This window comes from Engystomops pustulosus, chromosome 1, assembly GCF_040894005.1.
Source record: "Engystomops pustulosus chromosome 1, aEngPut4.maternal, whole genome shotgun sequence".
Taxonomy (NCBI): Eukaryota; Metazoa; Chordata; class Amphibia; order Anura; family Leptodactylidae; genus Engystomops; species Engystomops pustulosus.
In genome coordinates, this window is record NC_092411.1 from 201,812,922 (window position 1) to 201,837,111 (window position 24,190).

General features: G+C 40.1%; 1 protein-coding gene across 6 annotated transcripts in view; it reads right to left on the reverse strand.

Moving 5' to 3' along the window:
- Nucleotides 1–24,190, reverse strand: part of STPG2 (sperm tail PG-rich repeat containing 2) — a 373,296-nt gene that overhangs the window by 238,496 nt on the left and 110,610 nt on the right. For all 6 annotated transcript variants that reach the window (XM_072118075.1, XM_072118057.1, XM_072118038.1 and 3 more), the window contains 3 exons: nucleotides 9,512–9,619; nucleotides 8,369–8,528; nucleotides 5,937–6,100 (listed from right to left, as the gene is read on the reverse strand). In XM_072118075.1, the coding sequence (XP_071974176.1) occupies nucleotides 5,937–6,100; nucleotides 8,369–8,528; nucleotides 9,512–9,619 (432 nt within the window). The remainder of the gene's footprint in view (nucleotides 1–5,936; nucleotides 6,101–8,368; nucleotides 8,529–9,511; nucleotides 9,620–24,190) is intronic.

Consider the following 24,190-nt stretch of genomic DNA (forward strand, 5'->3'; position numbering starts at 1 on the left):
ATTTACACAGGACTGTCTGAGCTGGGATTCCAGCAGTCCTATACACACTGAAACGCCACTTTTACACCATTTTACATCACATAAAAGAGTAATAAAAAGTTATCAAAAGGTTACGCAGTCCTCAAAATGGTAGCAATGAAAACAACGGCTCATTAAGCAAAAAAAATCACACCTCCCCAGCTCCGTGCACTAAAGTTATCAGCGTCACAAGATGGCGAAACTATTTTCTTTTTCGTACACTGTTTTAATTATTGAGAAAGTATTAAAACACAATAAAACCTACAAATCTGGTATCACTGGTTTACCAAACCAAAGAATAAAGGAGACAAATGATTTGGAGCGCACAGCGAAAGTATTAAAATCCAGCTTCCCAGTACATGACATGGAATAATAAATGAGAAGTATAATAAGTGAGAGCGGCCGGAGTTTGGGCAGGCAAATTGCAGTAGTGGGCGGAGTTTGGGGGGGGTGTAGGGGTTCGATAGCAGGCTGGGGTTCGGGCACGGGGAGCTTATGGTAGCGGCGCAGTAAGTTGGGGGCCGGTTGCTTAGGGGAGGGGCGAGAGCGGGCAGGAAATCAGCCTCCTGCTGATCAATTATGCCCCGTGGATGTGCTGAGTTTAAAAAAAAAAACTCACCTCAGACTCGGCGTTCCTCCAGCTGATCACTGCAGCGCACACGGAGTAAGGTGCCCAGCGCTGGCAGCGTAATGACATCATTTCGCTGCCAGCGCTGGGACGCTTACCGTCCTGTGCACTGCTGTGATCGGAGTGACAGAGCAGGAAGTGTCAGCACCCTGCTCTGTCATGGCTGTTAGCTGCGCTCCGATACTGCTAGCAGCCATGACAACCAGGTGTGGACAGTGGTTGTCCGCACCTGGCAATGGTTAGGAGGATGGGGCGCGTGCCAGCAGTGAGGGCTCTGCGTGCCCTCTCTGGCACAAGTGCCATAGGTTCGCCATCGCTGCTCTATTGGATTGAGATCTGGTGACTGTGGAGGCCATTTGAGTACAGTGAACTCATTGTCATGTTCAAGAAACCAGTCTGAGATGATTCCAGCTTTAGGACATGGCGCATTATCCTGCTGAAAGTAGCCATCAGATGTTGGGTACATTGTGGTCATAAAGGGATGCACATGGTCAGCAACAATACTCAGGTAGGCTGTGGCGTTGCAACGATGCTCAATTGGTACCAAGGGGCCCAAAGAGTGCCAAGAAAATATTCCCCACACCATGACACCACCACCACCAGCCTGAACCGTTGATACAAGGCAGGATGGATCCATGCTTTCATGTTGTTGACGCCAAATTCTGACCCTACCATCCGAATGTCGCAGCAGAAATCGAGACTCATCAGACCAGGCAACGTTTTTCCAATCTTCTGCTGTCCAATTTCGATGAGCTTGTGCAAATTGTAGCCTCAGTTTCCTGTTCTTAGCTGAAAGGAGTGGCACCCGGTGTGGTCTTCTGCTGCTGTAGCCCATCTGCCTCAAAGTTCGACGTACTGTGCGTTCAGAGATGCTCTTCTGCCTACCTTGGTTGTAATGGGTGGTGATTTGAGTCACTGTTGCCTTTCTATCAGCTCGAACCAGTCTGCCCATTCTCCTCTGACCTCTGGCATCAACAAGGCATTTCCGCCCACAGAATTGCCACTCACTGGATGTTTTTTCTTTTTTCAGACCATTCTCTGTAAACCCTAGAGATGGTTGTGCGTGAAAATCCCAGTAGATCAGCAGTTTCTGAAATACTCAGACCAGCCCTTCTGGCACCAACAACCATGCCATGTTCAAAGGCACTCAAATCACCTTTCTTCCCCATACTGATGCTCGTTTTGAAGTGCAGGAGATTGTCTTGACCATGTCTACATGCCTAAATGCACTGAGTTGCTGCCATGTGATTGGCTGATTAGAAATTAAGTATTAACGAGCAGTTGGACAGGTGTACCTAATAAAGTGGCCGTCGAGTGTATATACGGTGTATATACGTCCCCCATACACTTCTATGTACATGCATAGCTCCGTACCATACTGCTCCGTAGCCCGTAGAAAGATAGGACAACTTTTGATTCGTCTGGATCAGCAGCTTTTTAAGACTTGTACCCATGATTGACCTATACAAGTGCTGTTTCAATATTCTCTTTTTTTATCTTCATTTACCTGTGCCTTTACCTCCTTTGATAACTTTAGCCTTTCCCTGTATACACAACTTCCTCTATCTCACTGCTGTAAACTGTCCTTATGGCATCTCCCACTGTGTCTCTTTCCTTACAGTCTGTCCTCACTGACAGAGAAGGTATAGATGAGGGGGAGGAAGCAGGATGAGTCATAACCTCCTGCTGCAGCTCTAACACAGAACTACCACTATCAGGCTGCGTTTCCACATTGAGTTTTCTGATGCAGTTTTGTAATCACAATGGGTGAGAACATATAATGGAGAGTAGCTACTCCTCCTCATATTTTACCCTACTCCCGGTTTGGAGATCAAAAGCTGCATCTGAAAACCTGAATGTGTGAACGCATGCTTCAAACGAGTGGATAATACATTTCTTTAATTACATATTATTTAAAAATGTCCCTGTGTGAAGATAATCACATATGTTACCATATAGGTTGCCATGTTGTCCCTCTAAAACAAAGTAGCAGTCCTTGGATAATACAGTTATGTAAATGTGACCTGTATCCATAATAAGTGAAGAAAAGGGGCAGTAACTCAAATGTATAAACAAGTTTATACAGGAAAAGAGGTTTCTCTGAATATAACAAGATATGGGACTCTATCTAGTCACAAAGAATGTCAATTAGCCATTTTGTGCTATTTACACCTTTACAAATTGTAAAAAACATTTTTCCTACAAGAGCCGCGATGGTACAGCACATATGACACTGCCCTACATTCAGAGCACATCACCCCGATTAAAGCTTGGTAGATGCAGTGCAAGCTGAAGGCTGCTCCACACAGATATCTTAACGCTTCCAAATTGACTGTCCTTAGTTTGGTAACTTGAATACATTTCAATATAAATTCTAATGACAATTTCAAAAAAAGAAGGTTACTACAGAAAAATATACATGTCATTCCTATCATTCACACATTAAGGTCCTAGATTAGTTCTAATAATCCATTTTTATTCTTGTCTAAACTGGATATATTTCCACTTTTTGAAACCCAGCAAAACCTAAGCTTCCAACAAGTAATGCTAATATAGAAATATTAGCATAGCCAAAAAAAAATCAGTGTTGGTGCTGTTAATCCTTCTTAAAGGTATGAACTTGGCATTAGGAAGGGTCTTTTTCATATGTACTTGGTGTGAGATCCTGTGATCATTTCATGTTGTTGTATGGTTATGAGAGCACATAAAAATCCAGTGCCTTTCCTGTGAAATTTGGGCTAAACTTCACATTAATACTGTTAACCTCTTTAACCCCTTAATAACCAGGCCCTCTTTTGTTTTTGCATTTCCATTTTTCATTCCCCACCTTCAAAAGTATATAATTTTTTTATTTTTCCATGCAGAGAGCTTTGCGATGGCTTGTTTTCTGTGGAACAAATTGTACTTCATAGTGACGGTATTTAATGTACTTCATCATGCCGTGTACTAAGAAAATGAGTTCTGACCAGAGCTCCCGATTCCCTTGCTTCCGTGTGTCTTTCTCTTCCAATATGTCACTCACAAAATAGAGCAGTTCACACTCCTCCAGCACAAATTCCTGAATCCTCCGATAAGAAAATACCGCAATTCAGACCAACACTCCTGCGTTTTTCTTGTGACCGCCTCCGTATGCAACATATGTTGCGGTAGATCGCTGGAAGAAATTCACCCGCAGATAGTGTAGTACAGTTTACACTCAGGATTTATTTAGGTTAAGAACATACTCACAAAAGAGCGATAAAAATGCACATATAAAACTCCAATATGGGACGCCAGCTGCACGTTCTCGCACGTTTCTTGAAATTTAGGCGCTGTAGGTGTCGTAGACAAGTTAGACAATAGGTGTGTCGCCTGCGGGGCTGGGGATTGGATGGTGTGAATTTCCTACCGTAGATTAGGATTGGCTAGTATGGAAAATGGTGCATTGTGGTCTATGAATAAAATGAATAGAGTGGATAAACAATGTATGGTTGAGGAATTGGTTTTATAAAGAGTAATGTACAAAAAACTACAGTGAAAGTAAATATGTATAGGAACGAACAAGTTGTAAATATATATCTATAAATGTTTCTCAATGTAAGTTGAACTATTAGAGTATATGTTGGGTTTAAAGAGTAATTGGGACTGGACGCTAGCAACGCCCCAGAAGAAGCCAAACCGGGCGAAACCCAGGGTCGGGCGAGAACGTGCAGCTGGCGTCCCATATTGGAGTTTTATATGTGCATTTTTATCGCTCTTTTGTGAGTATGTTTTTAACCTAAATAAATCCTGAGTGTAAACTGTACTACGCTATCTGCGGGTGAATTTCTTCCAGCGATCTACCGCAACATATGTTGCATACGGAGGCGGTCACAAGAAAAACGCAGGAGTGTTGGTCTGAATAGCGGTATATTCTTATCGGAGGATTCAGGAATTTGTGCTGGAGGAGTGTGAACTGCTCTATTTTGTGAGTGACATATTGGAAGAGAAAGACACACGGAAGCAAGGGAATCGGGAGCTCCGGTCAGAACTCATTTTCTATGTTTTACAGTTTGGGTTTACTGGATCAACCCTTGACTGTGTGTAGCTCCATGAGAGAGGTGTGTAGCACATAGCTGTTATTGCTGTATTTTTTGCGTGTACTAAAAAGCGGGAAAAAATTCCAAAGTGAAATTGGTGAAAAATACATTTGGACCATATTCTTATGGGCCTGGATTTTATGGCTTTCACTCTATGCCCCAAATGACATGTCTTCTTTATTCTTTGGGTCAAGGATACCAAATTTGTATAGGGTTTATAATGTTTTCATACATATACAAAAATTAAAACGTCCTGTACAAAAAAAACCTTTTCATACGTCAGAGTACAGAGCTGTGTGTGCTGTAATTTTTTGTGACTTTTGATGACATTTTTAATGCTACCATTTTAAGGATTGCACAGCCTTTTGATCATTTTTTATAGAATTTTTTAAAGTGGCAAAAGTGACATTTACGACTTTGGGGTTAAACGACCAGAAAAAATTTTATTATATTTTTATAGATCAGACATTTAGGGAGACGGCGATACCTAACATGTTTAGGATTTTTTTCAGTTCTAGGAAAGGGGGGTGATTTGAATTTTTAGGTTTTTTTTTCATTTGTATGACCCAAGGCTGTCAATTGACCAAATCACCGCTACCTGATGTCTTTGCTGACGGCTATGGCAGTGCAAACACCTGTCCTAGCACCGATCACGGGTTTAACCAGTGGGTGTTTGCTGCAATGTGCCAGGCGACATGTGATGTACTAGTACATCACACTTTGTTAAGGGGTTAAAGTATTTACACATCCCTCAAATTCTTCTTGACTTCTTAACACAATAATATATAATATTTTGATAACATAAATATATCCGAGAAATTTCTCTATGTACTCATCATATGGAATATTTTAAGAAAAGACAAAACGGGCTTCAAAGCAATAAAGAAAAAAAATTGCCTAAAGTGCATGTGATAGGTGCAGACATTGTGGTACCAGTCACCTCAATATACCCCTAGTTATTATATATGAATGCATTACATGTTACTATTACAAGGATAACTTGCAGTGACCAGCTGTCTATACAGATTACACAGTTTTCACTTGAAAGAGGCATGGTTTTCCTCATCCTTTCCTGGAAAACTTGTTTGCATATCCGCACTCTCTACTGGTCTTTAGATGATGTCTTTCACTCTCAGAATCCTACATGTTTCTTTTGGTAGGTGTCTTGCACCTTCTTCCTTCATTTGCCTCACTAGAGGAGACTGATCAGTATAATGTACAAAGAAACTTACAAGATAATGTCCTGGTCCTGGGCTCCAGACTGCATCCTTGTTTGAAATGTACAAGACACGGGAAGCATAAGATCCAAATGCTGCTTTGGTTGAGCTCTCCTGATAGGCCTTCTTCAAGCTCTCATGTGCTATGCCGTAACTAAATACATCGTAAGAACCTGGACCTAGAAGCAGAGAATATCTGTCATATGGCACATGGAGAATAGTGACTAATGAAGTGGTACGAATCCTGTCCACAAAAATCATTCTTCAGCAATTAATGCAATTGTTATTCAGTATTGTTAATTACAATGTTAAACGTTCAGTGATAAACATTACAAGTCACAAAAGTTTTTGCTTAATACCAAATTCATCCATAATCAAACATCTCTGTCAGCAATTATTTTTTCTTTATATTCAAGCGAGCCAAGTTTAATTTTTGCTCCTTTGTGAAGATAACCTAGAGCTCAGCTCAGACAACCCACCAAGATTCATTTTATTGCCATTATCAGGGAATATACTATATTTAAAGCCACAATTCAGTATTATGATAAAAAGAATAAATTATACCTCCCAGGTAACCTCTATCTTGTAATAGTTCCTTATTTTAGATTAAAAATTTGCAATTGTTAAGGTACAGTTATACACAGATTCATGATCAGATAATCATCTGAGATCTGCATTTGTACACTTGAACCCCTCAGTGCTGCAGATACACATGTTTTTACAGTAAGTAGAACATGTCTCACTCTTCTCTGTTCTGCTTCTAGCAGAAGCAGAACGTGCAGTGAGGGGAGACCTGCTCATTGTAACAGCCTGTAAAGCTACAGCACTCAGGGGCTCTGCCATGCAGGCTCACATAATTACAGCAGCCACGATTCCTGGATCTAAAAGTAAGTGTCCCTGGTTTATCATGATGGATTGTGATGGTAGATTTCCTTTAAATACAATATGATTTAAAAATATCTTTATGAAATTAGCATTTTAATCCATATGCTAAAGAAGTAGTTGCTGCACCAACGTTGTTTCCTTAGTACCCAGAGCTCTTCCTGTCTGCGACAATACTCAGATAAGTAGGACATTTATCTTCCTGGGGTGAAAATGGAATAAATGATTGAGGCAGCAATAGAAGTGTTCTGGATGCTGAGGACATGGACACATGGCTGGACTGCCCTTGTAAGGGCGGGAGTTAAAAGGGACCATATAGGGATAGCATATTCCCCCCCACCTCCTTTGGTATCCCTGATCTCCAGCCCCTGGGGGCCCTTACGTCCGAATCATGGTAAGAGTACATATTTCTTCCCAAAGGGTGCCCTTGCCTGGATATTGCACAATTGTTTTACATTTTGGAGTATTTTACTTCTTCAATTGGTGTTATAATAACAAATATTAGAAATGTGACACTTTATATCATGGTTTTTAATACTTGTTGAATTAAAAGTTATATTTTAATACTGTCCACACTCACCCCCTTTTGTGCTAATTTTATTTAATTAGAATACTGACCACAGTGAGAATATCTTGGAAACAATATATTGGACATAAATGATAGAGTTGCAATAGAAATAATAGTGCATTTCTCTTCAAGATACTCCCAGCACATTATAATGCTTGTTGGCGGAGTTACATTTCTTTTAAAAGTGCCTATCTTTTTTCTAATTAAAATCAGTTCTTTGTTTTATTAACTATTTTGCAGACATTAAATACAGAAAACCTTCCCTCACCTCCTCAAAATTAAAAAAATTATGTAAAGGGTCTAGGTTTCATCCATTGTACGTTTTTCCCCCCAGGTTTGATATAAAACTCACAGTATCCCAATCTTCGTAGAAAGTCTACCAACTCATTTATCTGACGAAGGCCCTGCAAGCTCACCTTAGGATCTGGCTCTATATTTACCAGAATTTCATTCAAATCATCCCCAGTTTCCAATTCATCCCCAGTTTCCTAAACGTCTCCATCATATTTATAAGAAGAGGGCACATACATCCTAGGCACATTCCTTTTTTGAACAATAGACTCGAGACCAACTCCAGAGCCTCATCCTCATCCAAATGATTGTACAAATTACTTTTGCGGGAGATGTGAATGCAGTTTAACTGAATTAAAATGGACTAAAATACCATGATACTGTCAGAACTCTCAGAATGTTTTTTTAGTACAGTGGTCTAATTTTGTGAATCACACCCAGGGCTTCTATGCTTGAGTCTATAGTAAACAGATTCCTCTGCAGAGTATATTTCCATTGGCTGAGCTGGTTGTGTGTTCTGCTCGGTGGTTTCACCAAAACACACTTTAGATCTGTCTGTCAGGCGTGATTAGAGTGATGGATGGCCAAACAAATCAGCTGCTGGGGCAGCATCCAGGAACTCCACATAAACCTGCTTCTTGCCTCATTCAGGTGCTGGTTATGCTAGTCTCTTGCTATTTGTAGTAAAAAAAACTAATATCTATACCTGGTGTTCTTTGTGCTCTGGACTCCGGAGTGAATCGGACTGCCGTATGACCAAATGGAGTCTGTCCCATACTTGATGATTTCTTTAAAGTTTCAAGTGCTGTACGCTGTTCGTTGTATGTGCCTGGTGCTGGGGTGATTGATTTCACTGGCAAAAATCTCTAGGTAGCACATGATAAAATAAAAAGGGAAAAATGTTAAAAATAAGCCAATATACTTGGGACATTGATGGACCACAATATAGAAAAATTTAAATCTCTCTGCCTAAGCAAAAGTTAGGTTCATTTTAGCAATGGAAGTCACTGCTAAACCATAAGTTTAAATTCACTCAAAGCATATTTTTGGTGCAAATGTCTGCAACTTAATAATAAGGAAAAGCCCTGAGAAGAAAATCACCATGTGAAGAAATGTGGCTTTTCTTAACTCCTAGAGAAGTAAACAGGAGTTGCAGAAACAGTATAGCCCAATGAGCTACACTATAACTGTAACTCCACTTTACTATTTGAGTTTCCACAACTCCTGATCTGGTGGAGCTTCCTATCCCTTAACTCTATGGGCCACATTTATCAAATTTATCAATTATCTTTATGTGCAGACTTTAGTGACATGTCGGATACAGTGAAGCCGTGACACAGTTATAAATACATAGGCAAGCAGTTTGCACGTTCTTTTCAGTGCAGAGTCAGAGAAAAAAACTGGCCCAAACACTTTAATAGATGTGGCCCTTTGTACCATTCCCTATTATTTTCTCTCTAGAAATCTATGGGTAAATAATCAGTCTAATAATGTCAGCAATAACAGCACAGTGTACACATAAAATTCTTATTGAAATAACACAAAATAGAATATTTTATAGGGTTGTCCCAAATAGGACCGAGATCCCTAAAAGAGACTATTGCACCAGATAAAAATAGAGAGAAGTGGTGGTTAGACATCCGCAGAACAAGTAAGTCTAATACTATGTTTCCCTTTTCCACATCCTGTAGATTGAGTGGTTGGTTTAATGCCTGGCCACAAGTCTATTTAATGCTTCTAGTCTAGTAAACATTGGGGCTCGTAGAAATAAAACATTCATCACCTATTCTGTGGATGGATAATATTGTTTGGATAACCACTTTAAGAAAAAGTCGCCATAATTTCTTACTTTTGAGTGTGAAAGAAAAGGTGGATGAGTAGCATCAGCAGATTTTGTCAGCCTGGTTGAAACATCAAAGTGCCGTTTTATTTCATATTTTCCTGGCCCTGGTACACCCTTAAAAAAGAAAATATTATTATTGGTCCTAATTAAATAATAATTACAGAATTATCTTCAAACAAACAATGGAAATATTATTAATGTCGTTAGTCCTGACCAATGTCTAATATGCTCTGCTCATGTTTCCCAATGCCTGTAAAACTATTGATAATTAAAAAGTAGATGCATCTAAAGAGGAAGCTTATGTTTCTTTTGTTATTATACTGATGATCCTGCAATGTAAAATATAGAGAGTGGGGGAAGGAAGCAGCCTGAGCCTAGTGTTTAACCCTAAGAATGACCACTCAAACTTTAGGTAGCTTTAAAAGCACTTTATGTTAAAACATTACATAGGAAAAAACGTTATGTATAGAGAAAAATATATATGCTTTTAATGCATTTAATGTTGTGAACTGGCAGAACTTCAAAGGTAAAAACTTTTTGAAGCATGAGTCACTGATTTTACAAGAAAGCGTTAGTACGTTTGATGACATTTCTAATTATCTGACCTCTTTTTCTTGAAATAAAAAAGGAAATTCTTTAAAACTACAGAAAAACAGACAAATTGCACAGCATGGAACCACTTTGCTGAAGCAATTTTTCATGAAATGAGCGATGTCACAAAGTAAGTCGGACACATAGAAACACTTTAATGCACCAGAAGAATGAACAATACAAAAATGGAATATAGCATTCCAGCGCAGTCACACTGCTACATAAACTGCCGAAAATCTTACAGAAAGAAATAAAAACTTGTCATGTGACAAATCGAATGCAACAAAATGCATTTGAGACTGTTGTGCTTTGGTAATATAATATACAGTAGTCACTCAAGGCAATAAACACTTTGTCAATATTCATAAGTTATGCCAATTTTTGTAATGCTTTCACAAACATTTTGGACATCACACATTTTTCTTCCATATTAACACAGTTGACAGGTCAAGGCTAGTAAGGAACCCTACCTAATTCCAGTTTCTATCTATTGTATGAGTTTAAAGTAAACAGAATGGAATATCTCCCAATAGAAATCCCCAAAAGCAGGAGATGAAGATATAGAGAGATGGGACCACACCTGAGAGATATAGTTGAGAATAGACCCGGCGCTCCAGGAATTCAAGGGGAGGTTAGAGACTGGTCGGTAGTTGCCAACACTCAATGGATCCAAGGAGGGTTTTTAGGAATGGAGTAACAGTATATTTGAAAGACACCAGAAGACACCTCAAACTTTTTGTGAGGTGAGAAGTGATGCTGGGGAGAAGGAAGGTAAGAGATGTGAAATAAAGGGGTCACTGATGAAGGTAGTGGGGCAAGCAGAGAAGACACTTCTTCCTCTGTGACTGGCTCAAAGGAGGACAACGACTGGGTGTGATACAGGAGCGAAGGGGATACAAGCAGCTTGTGGATTGGGAAACTTCCTGTTGTATTTAGTCAACTTTGTCTTTAAATAGGCGGCCAGTTCTTCCCCCTCAAAGTCTGTGACAGGTAACGGCCATTTGGGAGTTAGTAAGGAATTGTTTGGCGAGGTTATAGGGCAGAGTTATAGGTTTTGACCATAAATCTGAAGTGAAGAAAGTCTGCATATGTGCATGATTTTCTCCAGGGCTCTTTTGACAATATGGTTATCATGGTTAGTAGCCAAGTTGGGTCAGGTGAAGGAACAATGAAGACTGCAAGGTGTCTGTGAGTTGACGAGTATCAATGGCATGTGGATTCTGGTATGTACGATGGGTTAGTGGATTCTTTGTAGGTGAAGAATTATTGGCAAAAGAGAAAAGGTTTTGGTGTGAAATTGGGAAAAAGGAATTAGTAAAATAGATATTGAAGTGATATTGAATGACAATGAAGTGAAGTTGCTCAATTAGTCCACACAGACTGCAAACATTAACCTAGTCGAACTGGTGGTAGACTTCAAGAAATAATTGTATTCATACAGTAGAGAGTTGACCAGTATGCACCAATATTTGAAATGTGTAAAGTAGATCTGGATCAGATTTTGGTAAACATTTGCTTGATTCTAATCAAAAGCATACTCAAAAGGATTCAGCCAGTGTTGAAAGTCAAAGGTGGATTTACTGTATAAAATAATATAAAAATAAATCTAGATTATTAACAGTAACAATGTGGTTACATAACAAGACTCTGCATAACTAAATTATATTCTAAATAGTTGCAAGTCAAATTTATGTATGAGAAAGCCATGATGTGTTAGATAAGTATCTATAAAATGATGGTAGCCTCATCTTTAAAGCTGTAGTGGATGATGAAATATCAAGCCTGAAAGTCAAATGCTCAAAACATTGTTACCCCAATGCTTGTCAGTGTTTATAAGAATATTGTTACATGATATATAAAACATGGTGTCAGGAACCCGACTCAACGGAGTTCACACACGGGGATACCTACTCTTTGGAGACCCAGAATTTAGCCCTTAATCTCCGCCCACTTCCACAAAATGGCGTCCTTACTCTAAATTTACTCGACAGAATTTCAGCCCCAGCCAATCCACACTGCCACCACCCACGAGTTACTTACGCAAAGAAGGCCGCAGGCACCTCAACCACACAGACAATGCACCCTGATGATAACTCAGCACATACACTAACTACTTGCACGATATTACAATTATAAATTCACACAGAACATGCAATCGCTTACTACATGGACTATGCTAATAATGACCTCTGGTAACGTGATTCCCTTCAGAGACTCAGATTCTTTAAGGCTACAAGCAGAGGCTTATTAAAAAGTTTTAATTTACATAAAAATGCAGTACACTCAAAGAATTAAATTGTCAGATAAAATGAAAAAATGATTAAAACAATACACATACGATACTTACAAACAGTGAGGGAAGAGCGAAACAAAAAAAAATTCTTGGTAGTGGAATAGGAAGAAATTCTTTGGCCCGAGGACAGGGCATAAGTATCGATCCAGCCTTCTATTGTAATAGAATCCTCAGACTGAACACTACTATGTGGCTGCTTCATTAATTTAAACCCAGGTGATTTTTGACCCCCACCCCTGGCTGTGATGTCACTGTAATGGGGAGTTTTTCTATCCCCCTCCCATCAGTGAGGTACTTTTTGGGTCTGGTTATCAAAACCCCATAACTATTGATTGGAAGATGGCACAATTGTGCCATGGCTTCCAACCAAACGGGTACGTTATTCCCATCAACCACATACCAAACTCGGGGTGTCTTAGCCTAATGTCAGGGGTGTTTTGCTGTTGGCTGCCTTTCCCTGGCGTTAACATTCTGATTTTCGCTCCAAGGGTGTGTCTAGACCCCATAACTGTCCTGTGTAACTGGGGACCCATAATTATGAATTATGCCCCAGTTATGGACAGCTATGATATTCCCTTTGTCTAAATTTGGAGGGAAGAACATGCAGTCTGTGGCTTCTTTTCATCCCCCACTAGCTAGACTATGCTGGCCGAAAGGTGTTAATTCTACCACTTAAGAAGACCATGCTTCTCTGATCAAACATAGACTCCCTGGGGTGTTATAAACACACTGCCAGGCTCATCTTCCTGGCTGGTCTTAAACAAATGGAGCCTAATGATTTATAACAGGCAGAATGAAACAACACAAAGAAAGAAAAATAAAAAAAATATATAACAAACAAACTGTGGAGGAGTAATATTATTATCACACCTCCCTCCAGAGATATGGCATGGGATTTTGATATCCTAATCAATATCCCTAGCCATTGTCCGCTGGCTCTCCCTGCCGTGACAACCCGTCCGCATTCCCATGTTCACTGCCCTTTTTGTGTTGAATGGTAAAGTCATATTGCTGTAGGCCTAGACTCCATCTCAGCAGCTTTCCGTTATCCCCAGATACCCGGTGAAGCCAACTGGCCATATAAGTAGGGCTGTAGTTTCTGTAGGGCAAGGCATTCTTTTTCTATGGTGGCATAGGCCACCTCCCTGGGTAAAAGTTTCCTGCTTAGTTATAGGATGGGGTGCTCATCTCCCTCCGGGTTGACCTGGCTGAGTACCCCACACCCAAGCCATAGGCGCTGGCGTCAGTCTGGACTACAAACTTGCAGCTGAAATCTGGACTCTGTAATACTGGAGAGCTAGTCAGAGCCAATTTCAGAGCCACCATGGACCGCTCACAATTGGCAGTCCAGCTGACTACCTGTGGTAGTTGTTTCTTTGTGAGGTCTGTGAGGGGCTTGGCCAGGGTACTGTAGTTAGGGACGAACTTACGGTAGTACCCAGCTGTTCCTAAAAATGACATCACCTGTTTCTTCTTTTTGGGGGTAGGCCAATTTGCAATGGCCTCTACTTTCCCTGGCTTGGGCTTAAGTGTCCCCCCACCTACCAGGTGTCCTAGGTATTGCACCTTAGATATGCCTTTCGGACACTTCCCAGGCTTGATGGTGAGACTGGCTTCCCGGAGGCGCTTGAGCACCTGTGACAGGTGTGTCAAGTGCTCCTCCCATGTCTGGCTAAACACTGCAATATCGTCCAGGTATGCCACAGCAAACCCTTCAGACTTACTTAGCAGTTTGTTCACCAAGCGCTGGAATGTGGCAGGGGCATTCTTCATGCCAAAGGGCATGACTTTAAACTCATAAAGTCCAAAGGGGGTGATGAAGGCGGACTTTTCCTGCACCTCCACTGTCATGGGAATCTGCCAATACCCCCTACTTAAATCCATGATGGTGATATACTGGGGGCTGGCGAGTTGATCCAAAAGCTCATCTATGCGGGGCATTGGGTAAGCGTCAAAAACTGTGATGCTGTTCAGCTTCTGTAGTCCACACAGAAGCGTGTGGTCTTGTCCTTTTTGGGGACAAGCACTACAGGTGATGCCCACGCACTTTGAGACTCTTGGATCATCCCAGCATTTCCTCCACCTCCCTCTTAATGTCAGCCCTTACTTCTGTAGAAACCCGATATGCACCCTGTCTGACTGGTGGGTGTTCCCCCGTGTCTACGTGATGAGAGGCTAATGGGGTTTTTCCTGGTTTACCGGTGAAAATGTCAAGGTATGGGTTGAGTGTCTCTCTCAGCTGTGATTTTTGAGATCCAGACAGCTGGGCGCTGACTATTTCATCCTCAATGGACCCTCCCTCCTGTGCGGATGCCACTAAGTCAGGCAAGGCCTCCCTTTCTCCCTCCTCTGGTATACTGCAAACTGGCAGGACGCACGTATCCCTATCATGATGAGCCTTGATCATGTTAACATGAAAAACCTTGCGCTTCCTGCGAACATGGTCGATCGTGACTACATAGTTCACGTCATTTAGGCGTTGATGAATGGGATACGGGCCTTCCCACACAGCTTGGAGTTTGTTTTGGGTAGTGGGGATCAGGACCCACACCTTCTGGCCCACCTCATACACTCTCTCCCTTGCGTTTCTGTCATACCCTTGCGTTGAGTCAGGTTCTCCTGCACCATCCCTGTCAATGCCTGCAATCTGTCCCTGAACTTCAGAACATAGTCAACTACAGAGACCTCTGGTGACCCTAATTCTCCCTCCCATGACTCCTTCATGAGATCTAGTGGGCCCCGTACCTTCCTGCCATAGAGAAGCTCAAAGGGAGAGAATCCAGTCGATGCCTGCGGTACCTCTCTGTAAGCGAATAGCAGGTGTGGTAAACAACGATCCCAGTCCTTCCCATGGGTATCCGCAAACGTCCGGAGCATCTGTTTGAGGGTCCCATTAAACCGCTCGCAGAGTCCATTGGTCTGCGGGTGATAAGTACTGGCTACCAAGTGCTGCACCTGTATTTTCTTACAGAGGCACTGCATAAGGTGAGACATAAACTGGGTCCCCTGATCTGTGAGCATCTCTCTGGGGAACACTACACGAGAGAATATAGTGAGGAGCGCATCTGCCACCTTGTCAGCCTGGATGGATGACAATGCCACGGCCTCTGGGTAACGTGTGGCATAATCCACAACCGTCAGGATGAAGCGCTTACCTGAGCTGCTGGTGACATTCACAGGGCCTACAATGTCAACAGCAATTCTCTGGAAAGGCTCCTCAATTATGGGTAAAGGGATAAGGGGTGCTCACTGGACCTGGCCGGCCTTCCCCACCCTTTGACATACTATACAGGAACGGCAGTATTCCGCCACATCATTCCCCATATTGGGCCAATAGAAATTGTGCTTGAGTCGACTTTTGGTTTTACTTATCCCCAGATGGCCTGCTAGTGGTATCTCATGGGCAACTCTCAAAAGAAAGAAAAATAAAAAAAAATATATAACAAACTGTGGAGGAGTAATATTATTATCACACATGGCTTATATTAAAAACTACATTATATAATCCACCCTCTAAAGTTAGGTGTAGCTCCCTAGCTCCCCTGTGGCATGATGATCAGGGGACACTATTTCTAAAATTTATTTTATTACCTTATATACTTGTGTATAAGCAGCGGCCACGTCATAGTATGCGCCTGCTAGAAGAAAACATGGCCACGTCCATGCCGGAAGAAAGAAGACAGAACACACTGACATTGGAGACATCGGGGAGCTGCGCTGTCATCGGGGAGCCGCGCTGACATCGGAGAGTGAGTATATAAGTTTATTTTTTTAAGGGCTGTGGGGGCAGGCTGGCTGTATACTACTAGGGGCTTGCTGTATACTACTAGGGGCTGCTGTATACTACTAGGGGCTTGCCGTATACTACTAGGGGCTTTCTGTATACTACTAGGGGCTGCTGTATACTACTAGGGGCTGCTGTATACTACTAGGGGCTTGCTGTATACTACTAGGGGCTTGCTGTATGCTACTAGGGGCTGCTGTATACTACTAGGGGCTGGCTGTATAATACTAGGAGCTGCTGTATACTACTAGGGGCTGCTGTATACTACTAGGGGCTTGCTGTATACTACTAGGGGCTTGCTGTATACTACATGGGGGCTGGCAGGCTGTATAGTACTAGGGGCTGCTGTATACTACATGGGGGCTGGCAGGCTGTATAGTACTAGGGGCTGTTGTATACTACATGGGGGCTGGCAGGCTGTATACTACATGGGGGCTGGCAGGCTGTATACTATAGGGGCTGCTGTATACTACATGGGGGCTGGCAGGCTGTATACTACTAGGGGCTGCTGTACACTACATGGGGGCTGGCAGGCTGTATACTACTGGGGGCTGGCAGGCTGTATACTACTGGGGGCTGGCAGGCTGTATACTACTGGGGGCTGGCAGGCTGTATACTACTGGGGGGGTTTGACCAATGCATTTCCCACCCTCGGCTTATACTCGAGTAGTTTTTCCCAGTTTTTGGTGGTAAAATTAGGGGTCTTGGCTTATACTCGGGTCGGCTCATACTTGAGTATATACTTGAGTACATATTCAGTACTGCAAGAATACTCATTTAACACAAATTTTGCACCCATGATAAAAACTCAATATAGCACAAAACTTTCCACCAAGAACATTTAAAATCTATATAATATATACTTTTCTACATCTCAATCCAAACTAAACTATTGAAAAACTGAAAAATAAACTATTTCAATTTCCAAGTGCTTTATTGGCTTTTCTGAATTTCACTATATGATATGTGTAATTGTTTTCCAGAGGCAAAGATAATGTGAATGGGAACCTTTTCCGCACTGTTGAGCTAATATAAAGTGTATTTACTTTTAGACATGTCAGTTGTTCTTTTATAGTAATATATGCCATTATGTATAGTAATTGCTGCTTATAAAAAGACACCATTTCTTTTGACCAGAAACATGAGAGAAAATGAAGCTAAATATCTTATTCTGTAATGAAGGAAGAACATTTTTTAAAACAATTTAGATGCTGATGATGAATGACTAAAATTAACTTTATCTTTCTCAATTTGTGCGAATGGTAATAAATAGAATATAACTCTTAAATGAAGCAATTTTGGAAAGTTTTTAGAAAGCTCTTTGTATTTTTTGTACCATATAGGTGGTTGATATCGGGTACTGATAGAGAAAACAAGGGGTACTTTATAAATTTCTTTTTTGTTATGAACAGATGTAATTTGATACTTTGGTTTACAGACAGTCCTTCTTGTAAGTCAAAGACAGATTCTGCATAAAAATATTTTTTTTTCACTTACAACATAGCTTTGCTTAGGCTTCTTGACCACCTAAAGGCTCTAAATGTTATATCTGCAGATGTAGTGTATCTGTATCTATATCTACATTTTCTGTATTTTTCTACAAAACTTTAAAACAAAATACAGGCAGTCCCCGAGTTACATACAAGATAGGGTCTGTAGGTTTGTTCTTAAGTTGAGTTTGTATGTAAGTCGGAACTGTATATTTTATCATTATAATCCCAGCCAGAACTTTTTTAGTCTCTGTGACAATTGGATTTTAAAAATGTTGGGTTGTCATAAGAATCAATATTAACAATAAAGCTTCATTGCAGACACCTCTGATAACTGTTACAGCTGATCAATGTAGCTTAGGACTAAAGTAAAATAAATTACCAATATCCAGAGGTCCGTTTGTAACTATGGGTCGTATGTAAGTCGAATGTTCTTAAGTAGGGGACCGCCTGTAGCTGTGGTTATGCATGAAATAAAGTAAAACTTCTGTATACACAGGTATGCATAAGGTATACATAAAGGTATCTAATAATAAGCCAAAAAAACAAGGTGAAGTGTGAAATTTAATCGCCGATCCCAACAAGACATTCTGCTTCTCTCTCTGCTATCATCAGCTCTTCTCACAATCTTCTACAGGTCTTCTCACATGCATAACCCCAGTTCTCTATAATATTTACCTCCAAACCCTAACAATCCCATAAGAGGGCAGGACACAACTCAATCCATCCAGAATTGCACGCAAAACCTACCACAAATGACACAAATGGACATTAATTCTTGAGTCATCACAAAGAGCAGTAGTAGAAAAACCTGGCATACATACATTGATACATGTATACATTCCATACATTGGACTACTGCCTGAAAAAAAATCTAACTTAAGGTAGTGTATGCTGTGTAATGCTTTCGTTACAGAAACAAAAGCATATGTGCATAATAAAAAAATATGTTTTGGTCTCCCATACAGCAGTTTTGTCAGTTATATACCATTTGGCAACCGGTAAAATAAAGTTCTGCACACACGGCTGTGTGATGGAAGCAAAGACTATAATTTTATATAATTATGTTTTTTGTAGCTCCTTCGAATAAGCATATTGTAATGTGGTGGCAGAGAAAATAGTGAAATAGAAAAACTGTGGTACCAATAGCAAAATGATCCGTGAAATGGACTTGCTATCTGGAGGATGCAGCACCTAGGTGTCCAGGGCTCAGTAAGCAGTTGGCAGTGGAGTAATGTGCAGGGAAACAGCACTGTTGACAAGCATTTTTAACAAAGAGCTTAGAACAGAACATGTCACTTGCTTAAACATTTTGCAAGCTTTCTGAATTGCCAATAGACTCAAACAGTTGCAAAAAGACCTGATGTTGTTTTCATTAACTCAAATTCCTGTGGCCTATAACCAGGAGAAATCATATAAAAATGTGGCAGAATATTTAATAGCTGTAATACAATTTGATGCAAGTGAGAGATATGACACAAGGAGCTGCACTGTTTTTGCTTATTAAATGACCAGTAATCTTTGTGTTGTATCAGCTCTCTTAGCTGCAGTCTCTGTGAAATTGAAAGCCTCTCTGTGCTAGTGAATAGATAACAAGCTGCTCTTTGCTGCTTCCATTTTCCCCTTTGCATAAAGTTTACTTGTAATTTAAGATCTTTATAAATTGCTTTCCATGTTTCTAGCAAGACGGAATTCAGCAGAAATTTCGGAAGGAGGAGAGAAAAGAGGATAGCAAGAACCAAAAGTAAATTGTAATGATGTTGCTAGGGATCAGACAAGAGGATTGAAACATAGGAAAGACATGAACAATGAGCCCTAAAGTTGACCACCTAAATGCTAGGTGACAACTGGTTGATGTAAGTAAAGTAAAAGCACAGACAAAAACAGGACAAAAGAAGCACATAAAACATACAAATATGGGTCAAAACCAAAAGGACAATTCATTCCAGAATCAATAGAGAATAGATGGTAATTATACAAATACAGGACAAAACCAAGAGGAGCATGCATTACAGAATCAAGAGACAATGGATGTGGTCATACAAATACGGGTTAAAACCAAGATAACAATGTATTACTGAATCAAGAGAAAATGGATGGCAGTCATTTGAATAACACCAAAACTAAGAGGACAATGCTTTACAAAATTAAGAGACAATGGATGACAGTCATACAAATACAGGACAAAACCAAGAGGATAATGTATTGCAGAATCAAGAGACAATGTATGGTCAGAAAACTGGAAAAGGTCAAACATTTAAAATACAGAATCCTCTTACGAGATTTACACGTCCAGAGTCATGGTCCAAAAAGTGACCAGTGCCCTGACATCTAGACAAACCAGTCTAGCAGGAAAGTGGAGAAGACATCTGTCCATCACAGCTAGCATCACTGCAGCCCAGAACAGAGCAGGAGAAAGACTGGTCTTGTGGAAATCAATTAAAGACTGACAGGAGTGAAATAAAGCAATGTTCAGACTAGTGCAAAACAGATTGCAAATACAAAATCACAGTATGCAGTGCATCTTCTGTCATATTTTACAAGCACAGAATGTTGCAGAAGATTAAGTATGCACAGATCCTACATAAATGTAGTAGAAAGCATTTTGCTCTGATACAATAAATTACAGTGCGTCTTGTGCTCACTTGAATTATTGATGTATGCAAAGTTTATTTGATTGGTTACTGCCACAGGACAAAATAGATTGTCATAATTAGTGGGACGATCTATTTCATCATTCGGATCACGCTGGCACACTGGTAGTTACATACAACCTGATTCTTGTTGCGTTGTTGCAGTTTAATCCCTTAACTGCCGCAATGAAGCACAATTGAGAGAGATAGAGGGAACACCATCGCAGGGTGGTGGGGCGTAGCCATGGCAGACGGAGGTCTGATGAAGATCTTTGTGTCTGCCATGTATGGTGGCCTATTAGGCCCATTCCAAGACTGGGTCACATGGGCAAACTGTCAGTAAAATACTGACAGATACAATACATTTCAGTACATAAGTACTTAAGTACTGCAATATATTGTGTAAGGGATCAAGGTATCGCCAGTGTAAGTCCCCTAGTGGTACATTAAAAAAGAGTTAAGTAAAGTGTAAAAAAAAAAATAATGAATAAATAAACACCCAGTTCCCCATATATAGTTGTATTTTGTGCTATACCAGTAAAATATGTAATGGAAAGCAATCAAAAAGTCAGATGTGCCCTATAATAGTACCAATCTAACCGTTACCTTTTCCCGCAATATACAAGCCCTAATAATGCTTTTTGATTGAAGAATAATAATGTTATAGCTCTCAGAATATGGTGACAAATAGGCAAATGCGGTTTCCTTAAAAAAGTGTTTTATTTGATAGAGTAGTAAAACATAAGGAAACCTTTACATGTTATGTGTCCCTCTATTGCTCAAACCTACAGAACAATTTTATCATTTGTATTATACTCTACGGTGAACTGTGTAAAAGTTAAAAAAACCTAGTGGCAAAACAGGTGGTTTTTTTTTTGTTTCACTGCAGGAAAGAGTAAAAAAGTTTAAATCATAGTGCTATTTTTACTATAAAAATGAAAATGCAAATCTCACTGCAAAACAAACAGCCTTCATATACCTATGTCAGCTAAAAAATAAAAAAAGTAATGTTTTTTGGAATTTGAGGAGGAAAAAAAAGTATTGTGCCCTGAAGGCCTTTTTAGGCTGTGTCCTTAAACCAAACCTGTCACCACACTAACCCCTGCAAGCCTTCAAACAGTACTCCCTTCTGTAATATGTAAATTCCCTTGAGGTGTTTTTAGCATATTCTTTTGTAGGAAGCAACCACTGCTTTGCTAGGCGACTTTGCTCCTGCAGTCAGTCTGCTCCTCCCACTCCATGCATCTGGCCCAGCCCTGCCAATAGCCAGAGAATGACATCACAATCAGGAGGCAGGGCTGGGGGACCAGATGCATGGAGTTGGCAGAGCAAACTGACTGCACCCTACAAAAGAATAAAAGATGATTTTTCATTCATGATGAAACCTAGAATTATGCTAAAAACACCTCCTGGGCAAATGACAGAAGAGATTGGGAGGGTAAGTGTGGTGACAGGTTTACTTTAAGGCATTAAAAAACCATATGAGATAGATAAATGCTGCCTAAACATGTAAAGTTAACCCTTCCAACCAACTGTCTAACAGTGCCCCAATTCTCCCTAGCCAACAAATTTCAACATTTATTTAAGCCTTTGTGCCAGTTTTCTGTCTGATTTTGTACATTCTTTTTGGTGCAAACTGCTTGCATATGTATTTCTAAAGTGTCTGAGACCCATTTGTGTCTGCACTATTCCTGAGGCAACACTAAATTCTGCACATAAAGGGGAGTCGGACAGTGCACCACATTTATCAAGCAGTGTCCAACTGAAGTGTGTCACACGCCACATGTTAAAGGAGCCCCAAAAAATAGTTTTTGTGCTCTGCCGGAGCAGTGCAGGGTGGCCAAATTCATGAAGAACGTGTGACATATTTCATGAATCTGTCTGACATTACACACTCCACAGGCAAACTGCACATAGTACAGTTTGCACTATTTTTGATAAGCCTGGGCCATACAATATCTGGCAGAATGTTTCCCCCTACCCGTTTAGAATACATGTGTGCATGTTGTCAGATCTGGAATGGTCTGAAGTATATGGCCATTTTTCCAAGTGCCTGGCAACCTTAGGTCTTCAATATCGTTTTGTTTTGTTTGTCCTACATATGTTCAAAAAACAGTTTAATTTCTCAATAAATCTTTATATTTGCCTCACATGATATATATATATATATATATATATATATATATATATATATATATATGTAGATATTTTCAGGGCTATTACTAATATGTAAATATTCTTGTTACGACAGATGGCAAATCATATTTACATAATATCTAAGTCATCCTGTTTAGTTCTTATATTTAGCCTTCATAACTCCCTCACACCATCTTACGCCTCCATTGGTCTTACTTAGAAGAGTTTCTTCCTTTTATCATGTTGCTTTGTACTGATGAAAGTAATATATGCAGTCTATATGGAATAAGTTATAGTATTATATTAATGAGCTTTGCAGAAGCAAATATATGATATTAGGTATGCCATAATTATGCAAATGACTCTCACCAACACATTTTATGTCATAATCCGTGGGACTGCTCGGTGACATCTCATATACAGGCTTATAACTTTATGCTTCTCTAAAGGTTCATTTTAATTGTGAGAATTTAGGGTCTACACTTTTATAATCTTTTTTGTTAAGGTCCTAAACTGCAGATTCCAATTTTTATATCAGTAAAAAAAAAATAAAACAGAAACTGTCCATACCATACATACCACAGGGGTTGTAATAAATAGTAAATAGTCGGCTGAAACATTTTTCAATTTCAGGTAAAAAGGTCATTATTAAGAGATCTATCCCCATACAGTCAGCGGAGGCATCATACAGAAATCCTTGAGCAGCTAACATTAAACTCCGCCATATAAATGTCATCTGTCTTGGAATTACATTTCTTGCTTGGGCAATTTTTCTCTCTGATAAACTACAATAAAAATGACCTAAAATCCCACTGGGTACCAAAGAAGTGATTTCACTCTATTGTTACATTGTCTTACTTCTTTGTAAAGCAGGTTACTGTTTACAGTTTAAAATAAATTACAGATAGATAGACGGACAAATCACAAAAGATTAGGTGATACTTGCACCATATCAATGTACACTAAGGCGCTATAAGCCAGACTGTTTCCATCTAATGCAGAATGGAAAAAATTGTATAGGTTTCTACAGTCTACAAAATGTAATTGGGGCAGATTAATCAAAAGGTAACCCTAAATAAGAGCACCAATACTAAAATGTGGACACGCACATGGTCAAGCGGTAGTTTAAAGGGAATGTGTCACCAGATTTTAACCCATTATACTACTAGCACTCTCACGTAAAGTGTGAAATATCCTTTGTAGCATACATTTTTCATGTGAAATCTCAATCTTTCAACGATAAAAAAATTCCTACACAGTCATGTGAAGATGTGTAGAGAAGAGTTATATTTTGTCTGAGATGGGTCTAATTTAGAGGCTGTAGGGGGAGTGTTACCCCAGATACCTCTATATTCACATAACTTTGGAAGAGATTTTTTTATAGATAAACAAGTCAGATCTCCTTTTGCCTGAGTATAGTGCAGGATGCCCCAGATCCAGGATTTCTGGCGCACGTTCTTCACGTGCGCTCCCTGCACTGCCCCGACAGAATGCACCAACTATTTTTGTTGCACCTCTAACATAGGGCTTGCGACACAGTTTGCATAAATGATTCCCAAAATGTTATGGGCTTTCTAAAGTAGGGGAAGTTATTTTCAAGATGGCCAGGATACTATAACTCCCATGAGCCCTCTTCCCTTCCATGTCCTGCTCCCAGTGATAGTTTAATTGACTGGCCGTACAACACTGGTCATATTGGATGTGTCATATACTGTACTGGCCTACCATAAATCTCTCCCTATACCAGTATGACCTGCC